General features: G+C 43.4%; 1 protein-coding gene across 2 annotated transcripts in view; it reads right to left on the bottom strand.

Annotated features, from left to right (window-relative positions):
* Nucleotides 1-16,291, bottom strand: part of sept9b (septin 9b) — a 72,942-nt gene extending 56,651 nt beyond the window's left edge. The window contains exon 1 of one of the 2 annotated variants that reach the window (XM_013135383.4): nt 15,967-16,291. In XM_013135383.4, the coding sequence (XP_012990837.1) occupies nt 15,967-15,991 (25 nt within the window). In that variant the 5' untranslated portion in view covers nt 15,992-16,291. Of the gene's footprint in view, nt 1-652; nt 782-15,966 lie in introns of those variants that run through there. The other variant, XM_013135384.4, reaches the window with a different exon arrangement.
* Nucleotides 16,292-19,194: the final 2,903 nt, after the last annotated feature.

Consider the following 19,194-nt stretch of genomic DNA (forward strand, 5'->3'; position numbering starts at 1 on the left):
GAAATGCTACTCCAATGACAGACAAGGCACAAATCCCATATTGGTTTGTGTCTTTTCCTCACATCTTTCTATGGCAGTATCCAGTATTACTTTTGTAGTCACACGGCTTAAGGATTCGTATATAAATTATATAACTGACACTTTGTCATATGACACTCACTCTCATGCATCCAGTATTAATAAAGACAGCTGGATCTCACAGTTGACTATGCCACTGAGTGAGGCAGAGTCTAGCAACTGTAGCTTTTTGGCCAACTGTTATAAATTAACCCTTGAGATGAAAAAGGAAAAAAGTCCAAAACGTAAAGACTAATAATAATTAGAGCAAATTGTTATAAAATCAGTGAAATATCCGTTTAGTTAGTCATAAACATGTTCAAACAGCAGAGAAACAAGCAGACTATTCACAGACAGAGAAACAGTCACTGACAGACAGACAGATAAACAGACAGACAGACTTAACAGGGTGTCCTGGCGCTCTGTCTACTGACCGACTCAGCAAACAGAACATTGACTTGACTTGCCTACACAGGAAGAGAGACAGCTAACTAAAGTTACCAACCAAGTTAGAGAGAATGAAGCCACTTTTCTTGAATAAATAAACACTTCAAACAGAGGCAAAGAAAAAAGTTCTAGAGAACCCAGAACTTACCGGCGATTCTGTCTCGCTCCATAACTCGCTCCAAACTTCAAATAGCCACATGTAACGTCTGTCTTTTTTCTCTCCCTCTCCCTCCCTTTTTTGTTTCAAGACTTCCCCTTTCTCAGTCTCTCAGACTTAGTCACCCTCTTTTCTCCACGTCCCTCCCTCTCCCTGCCTCCCTCCCTCACGTCTCCCCCTTTCCTCCCTTCTGTAGTTCTAATGTCGTCAGTCTGCCATGGAAATGCAGTGCAGAGAGTGTGCAGCCATGTGCTGACTCTCTCTCCCTCTCTCGGTCTCTTCTCTCTCTCTCTCTCTGTTTCTCTGTGTCTCTCGCTCTCGGTCTCTCTCTTTCAGACTAATTCTCCAGTCTTCATAACTGATAAGAGCCTCATCCATGTATTGATAGAACTGCGGAACCCACCTGACTCGAACCATCCGAAGGCCCCTGACCCAACGATCCCTCCATGACACTAAATGTGTTGATGAGGAACACTTGGAACAGAATCACGTTGAACTGAGCCGGTTCTTTCCAGTTCTGTCGCATTGGGTCGAGAGTAAACAAACACTGGAGTCACCTGACAGATCTGGAGCATTCCATAGTATCCCCCCAAACCCAACCCCACGCCCCTTTCCTGACCCTCCCTTCATGCTGGGTGAGCAGGACGCACTCTGACCTTTGTGCCTCCACCTTGCTCTCCGGAGAGGTCAAGGGCCAATTAGCGAGCCCCCGTCTGGGCGAGAAAACAGGGGCAAACAAACACACTGCGTGTATGCGCGTCTGTGTTCGTGTGAGAAGGAAAGAAAGAGGGAGAAAGAGAAGGAGAGAAGGCGTTCCAGGTTACAAACAGCACTTCCCTTTTGTTTCAAAGGGACAACACATCCCTCCCTAGAGTCTGCTGAGTTAGCAACTTTAACTAGCTAGACTTAGCGACTTTGCTATCTTGCTAGCTTTAAAGTAAACATCACCTTTGAAGACCCTGGAGACAGACCCAGGAGACAAAACTTTTGGCTTTTCAAGATAGACACAACCTCTCCTGCTGTGTGTTAATCAAAGATACAGTGAACTGTGGCCAGACGAGGATACATACGTTTCAGTTGTTTTAGTTTAGGCTACATTTACCGCAAGCCACTGTTGAAATACGGCGCATTGTTTCTCTTGGCTCGGCCCGATGAGGTGAAGCGCTGTGGGTGATACAGGGGACAAGGCTACCGATGTGTGAACAGGGATTTCCCATACATTGCCAGACCGACTGATAATAAAGTTTCACTGCAGAAAAAACCACGGTCAGCAATGAGGTGTTAAATCATGACTTCAGCTTCCTCTGTTGGTTTAATACACTGTTCTGATCTTCTTTTTAAAATGGTTGAATCTACTATAGAAGTGAATCCAAGGAACCATTTGTAATATAGAAGGTCCACTGTGTCCCCTTGAAGGTCCACTGTGACACACACACACACACACACACACACACACACACAGACACGAGCCGCACTTCACACACCGACTTGAACCTAATGCCAACGAGAGAGTCACCAGAGAGCGGTGGGGTTATCTGTATTAAAATAAACCTAGGGTTCATTCAGACCCAGCTGACCCAGCTCTGTGGAACGGACTGTCTCCCTCTGTTCTCCAGACTCTGGATCTCTTCACTCCTCCACTGCTCAGGTCAGCGGGCTACATGTCTGCGCGGGGGAGTCGAGGTACTGAGGAGTGAGTGTACGTGTGTTTATTGAACTATACTTGTGAGAAGCACAGTACAGTAAATCAACAGAAATCCAGAGAGGTGAATTTATTTGGTCCTCACACGGAAACGGGCAGTTTTAGGCTCAGTGTTTACGTTAAGGGAAAATCTGATTTGGAGTGGGAACACATTTTTTGTCTCCAACAATTCCTAACAAGTAGGCCTATAGTGAAATGAGGATGTGTGTCTGTGTATGCTTTAGTGTCTGACATTTAAACCAGACCTAATGACAGGCTCAAGACAAACAACAAACAACCTTTTCCCCTTAAAGGGATTCATTATTTTGCACAGTTAGGCTGCTCCACAGCTGATTTACTTAGATATGTATGTTCAGGCTTGCGGGTGGGTGGAGGTGGATAGAAAATGACTATAAAAAACAAACATTAGTAATGTGATACCAGGGTGGTCCCACTCCAATTCACAAGGGGGCAATAGCACCTTCGGCTAAAATTTGCTAGGTAGATTTTGCTTCCCATGTGAGAAATAATCATATTACTGGCTGGTTTAACCTACAACACTATTGAATGTGCTGCTTGAATATAAGCATATTCACTCCCTTCAACTAAAAATAGATTTCCATGTTTTGGTCACAGAAAAAAGAAGCACATGAAATTAGGTCTAAGCCAATTCCATTTTTGGCTGGATTCCAATAAGCCTCTAATGCTGTTTGAACTGTTTCACTTGTTATGAAAGCAAGCAGAACCCTCAGCCATGAGAAAAAAATATCCATCAAATATTATTGTACTTGCAAGTGTAACCTACAACAGCCTTTCTCAAACGTCTTTGTGCCAGGGACTGGCAAACTATGGCCTTCTTCGGGAGGGAAATACTTTTTTATAGCCATTTCTATTACCCTAATAAAACTTAAAACTAAACTTAATAGTAAAAACCAGGTCCATCAAACCATTTCATTCTCAATTTCAGGACATATTGGGGTTACTGGAAAGAATTAATAGAAAATGAATTATAATAGAAGAAACACACCTAAATGTGAAGGATTTAGGTCTACAGTTTGTTGAGAAAACCTCAGGGATGATCAGTAAGTACTAATTGACTGTAGAAAAAAAATTTTTTGCTTTGAATTGTGATTTTGTCACAATCCCTTTACACCTCCGGCTTAGAGGGCATGTATGTGTTTCTGAGAGTGATGCTCGTAGGATTGAAATAGAAAGCAGTGTGTGTCCCAAGAACTAAATAACAGGCATTGGTGCGTCCTTGTGTAAACCCAGGTCTGTGCAGGAAGCATCAATGCAATAAGTCAGACATTTTCATAACGGGCATGCCACGGAACAGCAGGCATTCATCTATGGACATTCCCTGGCCTGCAGACCCGGGTTTGAGAAACGCTGACCTAAAATGATATCTGAATATGATATGGTGATTGAATATATTCACACCCATCAGATAAAAATAGAACAACATGTTTCCGCTATAAAGAAAGAAAGTACATAACTAGATTCTTGTTTGAGTTGTCAATTCGATTATATTGGGTTATCAAGTCAGAACAGGTTACTTCACGCACAGCCTGGGACATAATGACATTCATGCTCAACAGATATTTTTAGGTTTAATGTTGAGATCACAGGCACTTTAAACAGATAATTTTAAAAAGTAACATTTCTGGAATTCCTTAGATAACATACTGACGGTAGTGAATAAACTCACCAAAAAAAACACAAAATTGCGTTTGAAAATGTCCCCACAAGGCATGACACACTCGCATGTCAATATAAACATTTTAAAAAGCCAATTTCCACTATTACAAACATCAACAAACATTTGTTACAAACATTTGTTCATTTCTTTTGGGGCGTTTTGAAGCCATGCGCTGTGTTTTCCTTGTGAGTCTATATACTACATCCAGACCAAAATGGGAAAACTAGGTCTATTTATGCAACCAAAAAGTTTTACTACAAATGCTGCTAACTCACTGACATTGAGCAATAATAAAGTGAGTAGAATGCCATGACTGCTCATAACAAATTAATTAAAGGTTACATTTTGGGGGCAGGCAAATGGCAGCCTAGACCCCTGGGTCCCTCTCCCTTTCTCTCTACCCAACAAGCAGACACTCTGTGGCCTCAGACCCTTGGCCTGAGGCCATAGTATTCTCACACCTAAATGTCCACACATGCATACACATACAGGACACACGTCACACATATCACAAACATACAAATACAGGACATGCATCACACACACACACACACACACACACACACACACACACACACACACATTATAAACATACACATAAAGGACGCGCATCACATACATGCATATTACAAACAAACACATTCATGACGCACGTCGCACACACACATATCACAAACATATACAAAAGGACATACACATCCAGCCTCACAAACATACACACACATCACAAGCATACATATACAGTACACATTCACTGCACATGCACTTACAGTAGACACAAGCTGCATATATACACACACACACACACACATACACACATCTCTCTCCAAAGAGGAATAACAAACTGTGACTTTCTGTCACATTCCAACCACTCACAAGACATCTTCTGGTCTAACACGTGACATGTGATGTGTATTCATGGATCAGGAAGTAAGCTCCAGATTAGCTGTGGAGGATGGGAGCACCGACAGGGCTATAAGAGCTACATGCTAACAGAGAAAAAGAGGAGAGGGGGACCAGCACCAGTGTGTCTGGAGGACCTCGCTCATACCTTTTAACACCGGCCCTCTCCATCATCCCAAACTGTCTGCTGGATGAGAACCTCCCACACATTCACACACATTTGTCTTTCTATCTTTGGGGACCTGAGACCTAACCATGACCCAGAATTCCATGTTCCCTATTCTCTAGCCCTAACCCTAACCGATAATGCTTAAGCCTATCACAATAAAAACCATTATACCCAATTGCACATTTTGACCTAAACCTCAAAATGACTGAGCCGGAAATGTTTTGTTATCTTCCCCAGTTGGAACCTGCTATCTTTGTGAGGACTTCAGGGTCCCACATGTATACAGAGACGAGGATCTCATCATGACCATACACACTGTAGAGAAACTCACAGGCTATGAGGACACCAGTGTCGCAATGTTTATTCACGGCACAAACAAAAACACAAAAAAAAACGCGACTCCGTATTGCAACATGAGGATGTGACTTTCCACCATTACGACTGTTTTCTGTGAGGAAGTCAAAGCCACTTGGTGTTTTGTTTCAGTTGCACATTATGAACGAGTATCACCGGTACTGTCTCGACCCTAACGCACAACACACGCACACACCCACCCACATCGTGAAGTAGGGCAGATGGGCATTCAAGACCCATGTGCACAGAAGCACCCGTGCAAGATAATGTAAAAAAAAACACACACACACACACACACACACGCGCAGCCCAAAGAGCAGTAGGCTACGCGGTGACCAACGTTGCGTGGTGAGCCTCGGGGGGGACATTAATGGAAGCTGTCACTTCAGCACACGACCTATGGCCAAACCAGTGACTCACATTCCGTTACATAAGGGTGACGTGTTGGATCACCACACCACGGACCACTACTAACGGGAGGCCCGCGGGCCACGGACGCACGGTGAGGGAGAAAGACCGTGGAGGGGAGTTAAAAGAGGCGTGGAGACGGGAGGGAGACCAGGGCAGGTGGTGAAAGGGCAAATGGAGAGGAAGGAGAAAACAAAAGGGAGGAGACGAGGGAGGCCCGGTCCCCTGTGTGGGGGGAGGCCTTCTGCACATCTGGGGGAAGAGGCCTCAGGGGCCCATGACACACACACACACACACACACAAAATCCACCGTGTTTTTAGACCACCTAAACATACAGCAAGAGCCGAGATTCGAGGATCTGGTAAAGAATTCCCGAAGAGGAAAAAGAGGAGCGACCGAGGGACGGAGGGAGAGGAGGGACGGAGGGAGAGGAGAGAGGAGGAAAATAAAAGAGATCGTGTGCTCCAGCCACAAACAATGACCTCATCTGAGCACTACGCGGCAGCTCCTAAGTTCCGTCAAGACAAAGGCGGACCGGTCCCTCTGATTGGTCCACCAGCCCGGGCCGGTCCCTCTCATTGGTCCACTAGACTGTCCCTGCGACCAAACACGTGGGGCTCGTTCACCTACACTGACGAATGATTGGCAAAGCTGTAGCATCATTACGGACGTCTTATACGCAGTTTTCTAAAGGCGCCGCCCTATTAAAGGTGAACACCACTGTATGGACAGTATTACACATACATCTTCTGCTCCAAGAGGGGAAACGGATGTGGGGACCAATAGGGCTGTTGGGAAGGATTGCTCTTACACACACACACACACACACACACACACACACACACACACACACACACACACACACACCATGGGGCATAGATAGAAGGCATTTGACTTGGAGTGCGATGCTGATTTCAAGAGTGGTCATATGGTTGAGTGAATGAGGGAGGCCTGGACTCAGTTAAGGCAGGGACCTGACTTGTCCTTGTTAGGACATATTTCTGTTTACTGTGGACCATTTTGTTCCGGTCTTCATTTCTGATACAGGGAAAACGGCGGAGAGAAAAGTCCCACATCCCAGATAATAAAAAAGTAGAACAATCAATTACATGGCCAATCTATTGTTGATAAAGCATTGTCCCAAAGGCCTAAGTAATAAAGTGTGTTATGGCTGCTCAAGATACAAAACAACAGATCTGCTACCTAGATCTCAAATCTAGCCCAGGAATCAACATTTTCCCCCAGGGACCCCTTTCTCATATTTGAAAAATGTCATCCTCCCCCTTCGTTGTTAGTTTATTTATTATTATTATTTATTTATTCAGTTAGATTCTATTAAATACACCAGCAGCATGATTTTGTTTGATTTTGCAAGACCTAGGAAAATGTTTAGTTATTAAGCTCATTTCCTGCAATTCAACATAATTTAACAACACTCATGGCATCTTTCAGGTAGGAAATCTGATAATTTATTTCCCCAAAGGTTATTCTGCTACCAAATCATGTTTTGTTACAGTAATTGATATGAAACATCAATTTAATCACAGATATCCTCTTTTGCAGAAAGTGATTTCATCAATTGATAGCATCAGTCACACCCTGTATGCAATTACTTTGGAAGCAAAGACATTAGAATGTTTGTGAATGTCACAGAAACAACCCAATGTGCAGATAGTCCCATATGCATCAGGGTCAAATATGCCTTTGCATTTCATAGCTTGTTTCCAGCTTAAATCATTGCAGATGTGTCTTTATAGATTGGTAAGAAACATTGCAAAACTACCCCTCAAATCAAGGAAGGTCCCCCTAGGTTGGGAAGCCCTGATCTACTCCACTCCACAGGAGAATAATTAATATCAACTCATAACTCTGGCAGTTTCTTTCCTTCCAACCGGACAACCCCAATTTCAGGTCAGTTAGATGTTAAATCAAATCTTGTGCTGTAAAACTGCTTGGCCTGCAGTCTGAACGTCCTTCCCAGCATGACTGTGGTAGTACTGTGATATCTGCTGAATAGTTCCCCGCCATAAGGTAGTCATTAGAGCATGGAGGAAGCCGACAGCAGACGGGGCAGAATGGGATACACTCACAGGAGTCCCCACCGGACCAGGAGTCCCCACCGATACAAATCTCGCATATCCCCGGAGAAAAAGAGTTTCGGACAATCGCAGGAATGGAGTTAGCGAGACGGCTACGATCAAATCCGAGACTATGGCTATGCTCGGTCCATTCCACGCCGCCGCCGTTCAGGGCAAGGGACTGAAGGACAACGAAGCAGGAGCGCCTATTTGTTGAATTGTTCGCTTGTTCTGAACAAACACAATTTACAGTGGGAAAGGAGTGTAAAGAGCAGGAAGTGACAAGATGGCAGCCCTGTCCTCTTCGCCAACAATAAAGCCCCCGGCCTGCTACGTACACCACTGTCCTGTCCCCGAGAATTAGCCTGATCAACTGAGTCACAGTGATTAAGAAAGGATGAAAAGAGAGAGATAGAGGATAAGCAGAGGTAGATGGAAAGGTAGAGGAGTGTAGGACTAGCTAGTGAGAAAGAAAGAAAGAAAGAAAGAAAGAGGGAGAGAGAAAAGGGGAGAGAGGGGAGACAGAGGGAGAGTTCCTGTGGTTCCTTGTGCCCTGTAATCAGCATGCCCCAGCTCCTGATGACTAAATCTGCTGTGCTGACCCAGACAGTCTGCATACACACACACACACACACACACACACATACACAGTCAAGCCTGGATACACGGGTGCTGTGGTAGTCTCTGTGCACGGGGAGTTTTGGCCACGGAGCACTTGCAGATAAACACAGGACCTCAGAGCGTGAAATATGCTCTACGTGGCTTCTACTGGAACATTATGCAACTATTATTAATTGGCCTAGCAATCCACAGTCCAATTCGTTTTACTATAAGGAAAATGAATACTTAACCAGTCCACATTACCCCCCCTAATATGACCGTCATACCAAACATAACTTCATGTTTACAAGCTCATTGGCATTGCACTAACGGCAAGCAAATTAGTCACGCTTCCTTAATGACAGCTGCTCTCGGATGTAGGTGTGTTTCTTACGCCCAAAAAATAAAACACAGTCATTAATAACGCTAGATGACTGCCCATCAGGATCAATCGTAATGACATGGCCCTGTTCTCATCCTTATGCTGTTCAATGTGTGTGTGTGTGTGTGTGTGTGTGTGTGTGTGTGTGTGTGTGTGTGTGTGTGTCTCTGTCTGTATCGGTTGAGCTGTAGCATCACCCACATCGTCAACTTTATTTTTAGATGACCTCCGACATGCGCGCACAAGCACACACACACGCACACACACACACACGGTGGGATGATGTCATAGCTTGCAGTCATTGTTTCCGCCGGATTCTGACTTCTTTCATTTATGAAGCTCTGAAAACATTGGTCGACATTCCTGCGCAGCAAGGCTAATCTAATAGGAATCTGCACCCAGACCAGAGACAATCTGCTCTAATAATTTACTGCCTGAGTCACTTCCTACATGGATAAAGATGAACCTAATGAAAGCTAGGCAAACTGAGCGGAAGCCATTTCCAAGCCCCTTCCGAGAGGCGCGAAATAAACTGTATTCATTTGCAAAATCTGAGGAGAATAATTCTGCCTCAGGTTAAATAGTAGTGAACCTTCCTATTTGGTAGACGAGGTAGTTGTTGAAGTCAAAGAGGTTCGCTCTGCAGGGGACTCCTGCTGGAGTGCGTACAGTATTACTGATATTGGTGTGAGTCCAGTCCACAGTGAATGACTCAGATTCTGGGAATGATCTAACATTCACTCTGAGGCAGCTTTGTTGAGGAGACATAAAGAGGAGTATTGACTCTCCTCATCTGCTGGGTCACTGCGGGACCTGCCGGATCTGCCAAGTGGGAGGAGGGCTGATACACACTGAAGTCTAGTGAGAGAGACTACATAGAAGTCCATTACCACTGGAGTGTTGCTCAACTCTGGTCTGGGAAGGGACTCACACACACGACGCGCGCTGTGAAGGCATTTGTTCTAGCTCAGTACAAACACACTCGAGTCACCAGATCCAGGGCTTGATGATGGAGGGTTGGTGCTGGGCTGGAAAATGTCCTTGCATCACATTACAGCCCACAGAACTTAAGTCCAGAATCAGTCCCCAGCTCTTTACTGAACTAGAGATCCCTAACTCCCGCCGCCCCCCCAGTCAACTCTAGGTCAAACCAGGGCCAGACCTCTAGGTCAAAACCTAGGCAAACTGCCTCCCTGAGCCAAATACTGTACACACACGGAACTCACCCGGGGGAGGAAAGAGTTAGTCACTTCCTAACATCACTGACCTCAGGCTCCTTTCATTTCAATAACGCACGCCATGACAACCACCATCTCGGACTGTTCTGAAATCATCTCTGATACGATACGTATACCCATAGGCGGAGACCCCGGGGGGGACGAGGGGGGGGGGACTATGGTTTGACGGTAAACCCAACTATGCAATTTAATTCATATTAATAATACGCAATGAAAGCAATTGTGCTCATTATAGACACTTAATAGCGCGTTTCTAAGTTTCAAAATATTGCAACCCCCCTAGCCCTCCGCCTCACAATGGTTTGCTAGCTAGCTACAGTAACGTCAAAAAAGTGTTTGCAGCTGTGTGAACTTGAGTCGATGAGAGAAGCTTGCAATGCAATTAATGTGTTCCATAGCTGGCAAGGTGACAATGTTCGTGTCTACCGTCTGAAAGGCACTCATCACGTAGCTAATTTTTTCAAAGTAATTACTTTCCTTTTTGTTGCATGACATAAGTATTTGATACAACCAAAAAGCAGAACTTAATATTTGGTACAGAAACCTTTGTTTACAATTTCAGAGATCATACGTTTCCTGTAGTTCTTGACCAGGTTTGCACACAGTGCAGCAGGGATTTTGGCCCACTCCTCAATACAGACCTTCTCCAGCTCCTTCAGATTTCGGGGCTGTCGCTGGGCAATACGGACTTTCAGCTCCCTCCAAAGATTTTCTATTGGGTTCAGATCTGGAGACTGGCTAGGCCACTCCAGGACCTTGAGATGCTTCTTACGGAGCCACTCCTTAGTTGCCCTGGCTGTGTGTTTGGGGTCGTTGTCATGCTGGAAGACCCAGCCACGACCCATCTTCAATGCTCTTACTGAGGGAAGGAGGTTGTTGGCCAAGATCTTGCGATATATGGCCCCATCCATCCTCCCCTCAATACGGTGCAGTCGTCCTGTCACCTTAGCAGAAAAGCATCCTCATCCTCATGATCACTGATGCCCCATGAGGTGAGATCTAGCATGGAGCCCCAGACCGAGGGAGATTGACCATCATCTTGAACTTCCTCCATTTTATAATAATTGCGCCAACTGTTGTTGCCTTCTCACCAACCTGCTTGCCTATTGTCCTGCAGACCGTCTCAGCCTTGTGCAGGAGTGGCTCCGTAAGAAGCATCTCAAGGTCCTGGAGTGGCCTAGCCAGTCTCCAGACCTGTACTCAATAGAAAATCTTTGGAGGGAGCTGAAAGTCCCGAAACCTGAAGGATATGGAGGAGTGGGCCAAAATCCCTGCTGCAGTGTGTGCTAACCTCGTCAAGAATTACAGGAAACATATGATCTCTGTAACTGCAAACAAAGGTTTCTGTACCAAATACATTTTCTGATGTATCAAATGCATATGTCATGCAATAAAATGCTAAGTAATTACTTAAAAATCATAAAATGTGATTTTCTGGATTTTTGTTTTAGATTCCGTCACTCACAGTTGAAGAGTACCTATGATAAAAATGACAGCAGTGTATCAAATACTTGTTCTCCCCACTGTATTGCAGAAAAACTAAATATCGCAATGTCAGTTATTTCCAATATCGTGCAACCCTAGTGCCGGCCATGGGACGTGCAAGATATAGCTTGTAAGGATTGTTTGCTTTGCTCAGAGATGAGCTACATAAATATTTCCATGCTACGGTCCCTTCTAGTGAATAAAGCACATCTTTTTAGTTACTTTTTGTATAACAGTTGGTTTCCTGTCTCATCTTTTACTACACCTGTCCTGCTAATTGTAAGACTTGAAAGTAGAATTCAGACCCTTTGCCACGAAATGCCAAACTGATCACAGATCCTATGTCCTTTGATCATTCTTGAAATATACCTTGAACTTGACCTCTAACTGAGCTTCAGAGTGTCCCTGCAGGGACGAAACTGAGAAACTGACAGAGAATGACAACCATCTCTACAGTGCTGTATCAATCATGCTTTTATGGTAGAGGGGCTTGACGGGAAGCCACTCCGAAATAAAAGGCATATGGCATGCTGCCTGAAGGACTCTGAGAGAATGAGGAAATTAATCTATATTCATTTAAATAGATCATCTAAATATGATCTATTCTCATGAGATCAAAATCGAGCTATTAGACCTGATTGCCAAACGCTGTGTCAAGATATTGCTCATCACCTGGCTAATACAATGGTTACAGTGAAGCATGGAGGGTGCATCATGCTACGGGGAGGCTTCTCAGCGGCAGGGACTAGGAGACTGGTCAGAAATGAGGGAAGTCCAGAAAACACAGAAGTTCTAGAAAACCTTTTCCAGAGCGCAAAGAATCTGAGACTCGGGCGAACATTCATCTTTCAGCACAGCAATGACCGAAAGCACAAAGCCAAGACAATACTGGTGCGGCCTTCAGGACAAGTCTGACCCCCACTTTTAGGTCCCTATAGGGAATGCTACAAAACAATCAGACGGAAAAAAGAAGACAAAATCATAGGGAAGATGACAACTCTATGAGTGAATACGCAGGGAATGAGAAGTGTTTTTGAAGTACTAAATTTAAAATCTTTGCCCAACATCCTTTATAATTTGCCTTTTTTCTGCATTTGTATGGTGGAAATCAATACAAATGGCTTGAGAAGAGGTACATAAGTCCATCTCACAAGAAACATATTTGCCATTGGGACCCATTAACTTTCAAGTGTGGTATTTGTGAAAAATGCTTCAAAAGCTGCAGTACTCCTGCCGTACCGAATTACCAGTCTTCACGTAACTAGATCTTTTGCATCTTTGGACAAAGTTTTAAAAAACACAAAATAATCCAGGCAAGCATGCCAAAAATACATGGCTGCTGTTGAGCAATGAACTTGTGCGAGGCTTGGTATGGCACAGCTACGCTCACAACTCCTACAAGCATAATTGTATTATCATACTACTTGGTATAGATGTTCACTATCAGACCAGGGCAAACAGGGTGCAAGTAATTTCCAGGCAACCACACGAGGTGCTACTGAGCTGGCAAGCAGCACCAGTACAGTACATCAGAGGCAGTGTCTTAGAGCACTGGATTCCCCTAGGCTACTAGTCTACTACTGGTTTATGCTAATACCATACCAGTGCATAGAACGGTGTTTTGTTGCATCTAGTTGCACAGTTGACATGCTGGTAAAAAAAATAATTGGTGAAGATGATTTAACTTTTCCCTAATTCAGAAGTTTAACACCCCTTAAGCAACTATTTTTTTGCACAAAAGGTTTAGTCGGTGTGAAGAGAAGACTGCTTCAAATAACCAGACCCCTTAGAGGAGGGAGAGTAGAGTGCTAAGGACTGAGCTCCCTCATGCGTACTGAAAGATGGGGACTGCATTCAGCTGAGCCCACGCATTCATTTTGGAGTTTGTTACAGGAAAATAGGCAACAACATAAGTACATCCATTTCTGCGCCCTCGGACCAACAAAAATGAGATTCTGTCCGTGATGAAAGGTAGATTAACTCGCCTGGCATCATTAGATGTCAGACAAAACGAGAAAATAAGGTTAAATGTGATTTGTGTCTGCTGGTGGTTAGTAATGGAATACTGAGTAGAATAGATTATTGCAGAGAAAGGAACTAGACCAGAGCTGACCACAGAGACGGGAACTAGACCAGAGCTAACCACAGAGACGGGAACTAGACCAGAGCTAACCACAGAGACGGGAACTAGACCAGAGCTAACCACAGAGACGGGAACTAGACCAGAGCTAACCACAGAGACGGGAACTAGACCAGAGCTAACCACAGAGACGGGAACTAGACCAGAGCTAACCACAGAGACGGGAACTAGACCAGAGCTAACCACAGAGACGGGAACTAGACCAGAGCTAACCACAGAGACGGGAACTAGACCAGAGCTAACCACAGAGACGGGAACTAGACCAGAGCTAACCACAGAGACGGGAACTAGACCAGAGCTAACCACAGAGACGGGAACTAGACCAGAGCTAACCACAGAGACGGGAACTAGACCAGAGCTAACCACAGAGATGGGAACTAGACCAGAGCCAACCACAGAGATGGGAACTAGACCAGAGCCAACCACAGAGATGGGAACTAGACCAGAGCCAACCACAGAGATGGGAACTAGACCAGAGCCAACCACAGAGACGGGAACTAGACCAGAGCAAACCACAGAGATGGGAACTAGACCAGAGCCAACCACAGAGACGGGAACTAGACCAGAGCTAACCTGAAGCATGCGCTTCTTTATTTCAGTCGTTGTGGCAGGTGTTTTGTTTACTTTACTTGCAGGGGGTTTCTCCCATTGCTAAGCAATACGTGAGACAACAACACAAGCTCAAAACTACTGCTAGAACAGAAGGTCCAATATGATAAGGACCAAGGTCTTAAAAGCTTGCGATTTCTAAGAATCACTTCAGAGGTACCCACAACAGAAGTAGCCCCCAAATCAAGAGGCCTCCATGTATGCATGAGCTAATCAGAGAATCGTCCATGTTAGTCGACCCTCGGGGTGAGTCCCTGTTTCGTCTCAAAATCACCTGCAGAGAGTCGGTATCAGTAGCAGTACATTCGAAGGACTAGCACTGCAAGCAGTGTTGTGTGGGGAGATTTTGCTCACACCTTACAGGTGCAACGCTGAAAGGACAGGCTCAATGAGAAAGGGAGAGAAACATAATAAAACAGGCTGCGCGGTTCGCCTCAACATAGCTGAGAAAGGGCTGGTAACGGTATCGCAGCTCTCCCAGGTCTCTGGGATGACAGAGATGGGAGTTGGCACGGCGATAACTACTGATAACACTCCATAAACAGCTGAAAGTAATGCTATGTGGGAAAGGTCCCGCTTTGAAGGCCATTTTTCTTTCTCCCATCCAAAGGTCAGAAACTGATACAGCGTAGCCTGGTGTTAGAGGTTCTCATTCTCTTATCAAGGCTACTGTTACAATCGAGAGGAGGGAACAGATCTGGGTCCCCGGTGTAGAGATTCTAAAATATATGTCAGTGCTAGACAGATTCACGCATTCAACCTAACCCACGGAACAGCTTGGCATCAGCACGGGTCCTTTTCCAACTCGGATTCACTCTATCCCCAGAGCCCGTCCTACGCTCCTGAAAGATGGGAATGAGTTGTGAGCACAGATGAGATCTGTCTGAGACACAAAAACAAACACACACACACACACACGTGTACACCGCCGACTTTTCCACACAAACATAACCCAGATAAACACACACACTATCCACAGAGCACAATGTGTATTTATTAATAGAGCACAGCCTAGAGCGGGCCAGCACGTCACATCCATAGAGGGCAGGAAGGAGGACAGGGGGGTGATGCATAATGAGACAGACAGGGAGGCCTTCATGACTACACGCCCAGGGGCTCTCCTCCAGGTGGAGTACACTTAGTCTCCAGACATACCGGTCAAAAAACAGAGGCCATGTATAGAGAGAGAGCACGGAAATGTGTTGAGTAAAAAGCAGCATAAAAGGACTTTTATTAAAGGAGCAACTGACCTGTAATGCTCCCTGAGATGAAGTAGCGTACATCTTTGTATTTATCTAATTACAACTCACGGAGTAATTGAAAAACAGAGAAACCAAATCGTAAGCAACGCATGGAAACATTTAGGATAAAACACTTAATATACTAGCATGCAATAATACGCAGTGTTCATGTAATACTCATGAATTCGCAATACAACAGTAATTGCAAAAAACAGATCACATCATGCTCATTTATACATTTATACATTTACAAGGTTTCCGAAATCTAAGTTGCAAGTTAGCTGACCGATAGAAGACTACATATTTTCCGACTTACCTGAATTAGCGGGACTTTTCTTCATATTCTGTTCGTTTTGGGGACTATTTGGTCAACGTTTTCCAGTAAAACTACTTCTACTCAATCTTTCAGCGCACAAGTCAGCCGCGGTTTGTGCGTAACGGTTCGGTTTATTAAAAACAAACTACGAGTGAAACTTATAGCCTAATACCTATTACTCTGTCTAGGTGGATATGCTTCAAAGTCTGCTGTCAAATTCTTTGGATGCTTTAAATTTCAAGCATGAGCGTGCATATGGAAGACTCAAAAGCGCAGTGGCACAAATTATTGTTGAGGCTTCGTTTACGCACGTCCTACTTTAAGGCCATGCTATAGTTTTTGTGTTTTGCATTCCTTGCATGACATCATACGTGCGTTGGCATCCAATCCAAGTGAGGAGAGAGAGGTCCCAGATCCCGAGACGTCATAGGTTGTTGCCCAATGGAATAATGGCTTTGAGCTTTGGAGTTCCCAAAATTATGCAATGCAGATTATTACATGTTAGGAAATATTGATATAATTTAATTAGCAAATATTAAAACATATTAATATAATTTCATTGTGTAGTAAAATATCACAGACATTTTGTGTATAAACAAATATTATAATAAAACAAATTCGTAAGGCTCATTTTCCGTTTACAATACTGTTCAGGTACTATCCAAATACTCAAAAAGTTGTTCAATGTAATATTTTTTAAATAATACTCTATAGCACAACATTTGATGGCACAAAACCTGTTTCACATTTTACGTGCAATAGGCAGGTTGCTAACACCCGGTTGCTATCCAAATTCATACAGTCTGAGACAGAAGACATCTGGGCTCCTCTTGTGATTGTAATGTACGCTATAATAACATTTGCCAGACCGATCTACAATTGACCTTGGATCAATAATTAATCATTTTTCTTTTTAGGGCAGTCAACATTTACCAAGCCAGCGAATGTCTTGATAAACTGTATTGACTCATGGTTTTGCTGCCCTCTAGTGAGCTTACCCAGATAGTGAACACAGCCCAGAGTTAAATTACTGTAAAAACAGACAGAAAGAACTCATCTATCACAGAAAACCTGAAACACGCGCAATGTCAGTTACCAAAGACAGCAATTTACTATTTCTGACAGTTTCATCTGCCCACAAGAATTTAGCAATCAGTGATGAAATGCACCTCACACCTGATAATTTTTATAGTGATAAGTTAACACGGAGGTGTGCATGACCAAGGGATATTAAGGTAAAACAGCGACATTCATTTTTTATTTGTATTTTTTTTTTTTTTTAACTTGGAATGTCTTTTGTAGTTGTAAAAACGTTTTGCACACTTGTAAAAAAAGATTTGCCAACTTGTTATTACTTTAGTTGTATAAAAATGTGCGTAATTGTAACTAACGTGATTTTTGGTATATTTTTGATATCATGCAACTCATTAATAACACTTGCCAGTAAAAAACTGACGCTCAGAGTTTTGTCACAAACATTTCTAGAACTGTGACAAAATTATTTTTGTCACATTATGTTTCACAGCGTTTGCAAGCGGAGATACCCAGTGGTGTAGTGGAGCGTTTGCGCCGTATAACCACTTATTTGACAGCTGCTTTGGCGTACACTCACTTCTTACCAGTAGTTTGGTGGAGGGTATACTCAGGTATACGCTTTGTACCCACTTTTTTCAGCGGGCATAGCGTACACTGACTTCTTACTTATGCGTATGTGTGTAGTACAGTGAACGTATATGCAATATACATTATTTTGTAGTAGATAAAGCATACAAAAAGTATCATACAAAAGCCAGTCGTATACTTATTACAAACATTTTAGGAACGACCAATAAATAATGTGCCCGAGATCGACTTATGAAATAGCTCTGATAGGCTGGTTATTTAGTAGAACTCGTTCAGGGAAATATTGCCAGAATATTCAGACCTATTGGTACTAGATGTTATAGTAGTACTTGATGAAGTAGTATATATGTAAAAGTAGATGTACTAATAGGTCTAGTAGTGGATGTAGTAGTACATTTAAATTCTCTTTGGAGATATAAATGTAGTAGTAGACAAATTGATAACCCAGCCTTGCTGATGGCAAATTCACTTCTGTGGTACTTCCTGTTCTTCTACTTCTCAGCCAACAAACTGACAACAGCGTGAAGCTGAGATACACTGTAAACCTCTCAGCAGTAAAGTTGATTTTGTTTTGAATCCTCTTAAATCACCCGTATGGTTTCGAGCAGCTATAAAGTACATATGTGTCACATGCTGTATGTATAACACTGATGTAAGATGCAGTTTGTCTTCTCCCTTTATTCTACAGAGATATTTATCAGGTTGATGACAGGGAGCATCATGTAGTGCTCCTCCTCCCTGAAAGACCATAAAGAGCATAACTGGACGAGGACCAAGGAGGCTGCCTGTTGACCTGTAGAAATGGTACCCAGTACACTGAACACAGTGGGACAGATACCATAACGTTCAGAAACATTGATCTTTAGCATCTATCGTGTTTCACAATTCTGTCACTTTGTCCCATTGAAGATGTTTCTCGTAGCCAAAGAAAAGCCACATAGTTCCACCCACCCTCTATGATAATGATGATGTAGACATAATGGACAAAACAATACAAACACAGGCACTAATCCAGGGACGTAATAATCCCTCATTTGTTCATATAAGAAAATAAACAAGACAGATAAAGAAAAAACACATCGAAAACAAAAACACACAGATGATGATGATGGTCATCACCAGGGCATCCTCCACCCCCCTAGGTACCATCATCTTCCTCATCTGTGAAGCCTCACACATGAGAGTAAAGGTTGCCAGGGTGATGAATAGATTACGTCATCCTATCATTCACTTTCAGGGCAGTATACTTGAATACCAGTGTCCAAAAACAAGCCCACCAAAACGACCAAACAGTCAGAGAATGGAGAAAAAAATCATCCCTATAGTATTACACACTCATCTTCTTGTGATTGAACATCTTCTCATTAAACATTGGTAAAAAAAAATGAAACCTGTTTGTTAGTCATAGTTTAAGTCTATATTATAGTATGACAATACATGCATACAAGATGTTTTTTGGCCAAAACGTGTATTATTTATTTTTGGGGCAAAGAAAAACATCATCTAATTGCCTCTGATGGTGGCAGTAAATTTGGCAAATCATGTTTTCTCCAGGGGAACATCTCATTTGTCTTCTTCCCTGGAGATTCCAGAGGAACATGTAAT

Source organism: Esox lucius, chromosome 9, assembly GCF_011004845.1.
Source record: "Esox lucius isolate fEsoLuc1 chromosome 9, fEsoLuc1.pri, whole genome shotgun sequence".
NCBI lineage: Eukaryota > Metazoa > Chordata > Actinopteri > Esociformes > Esocidae > Esox > Esox lucius.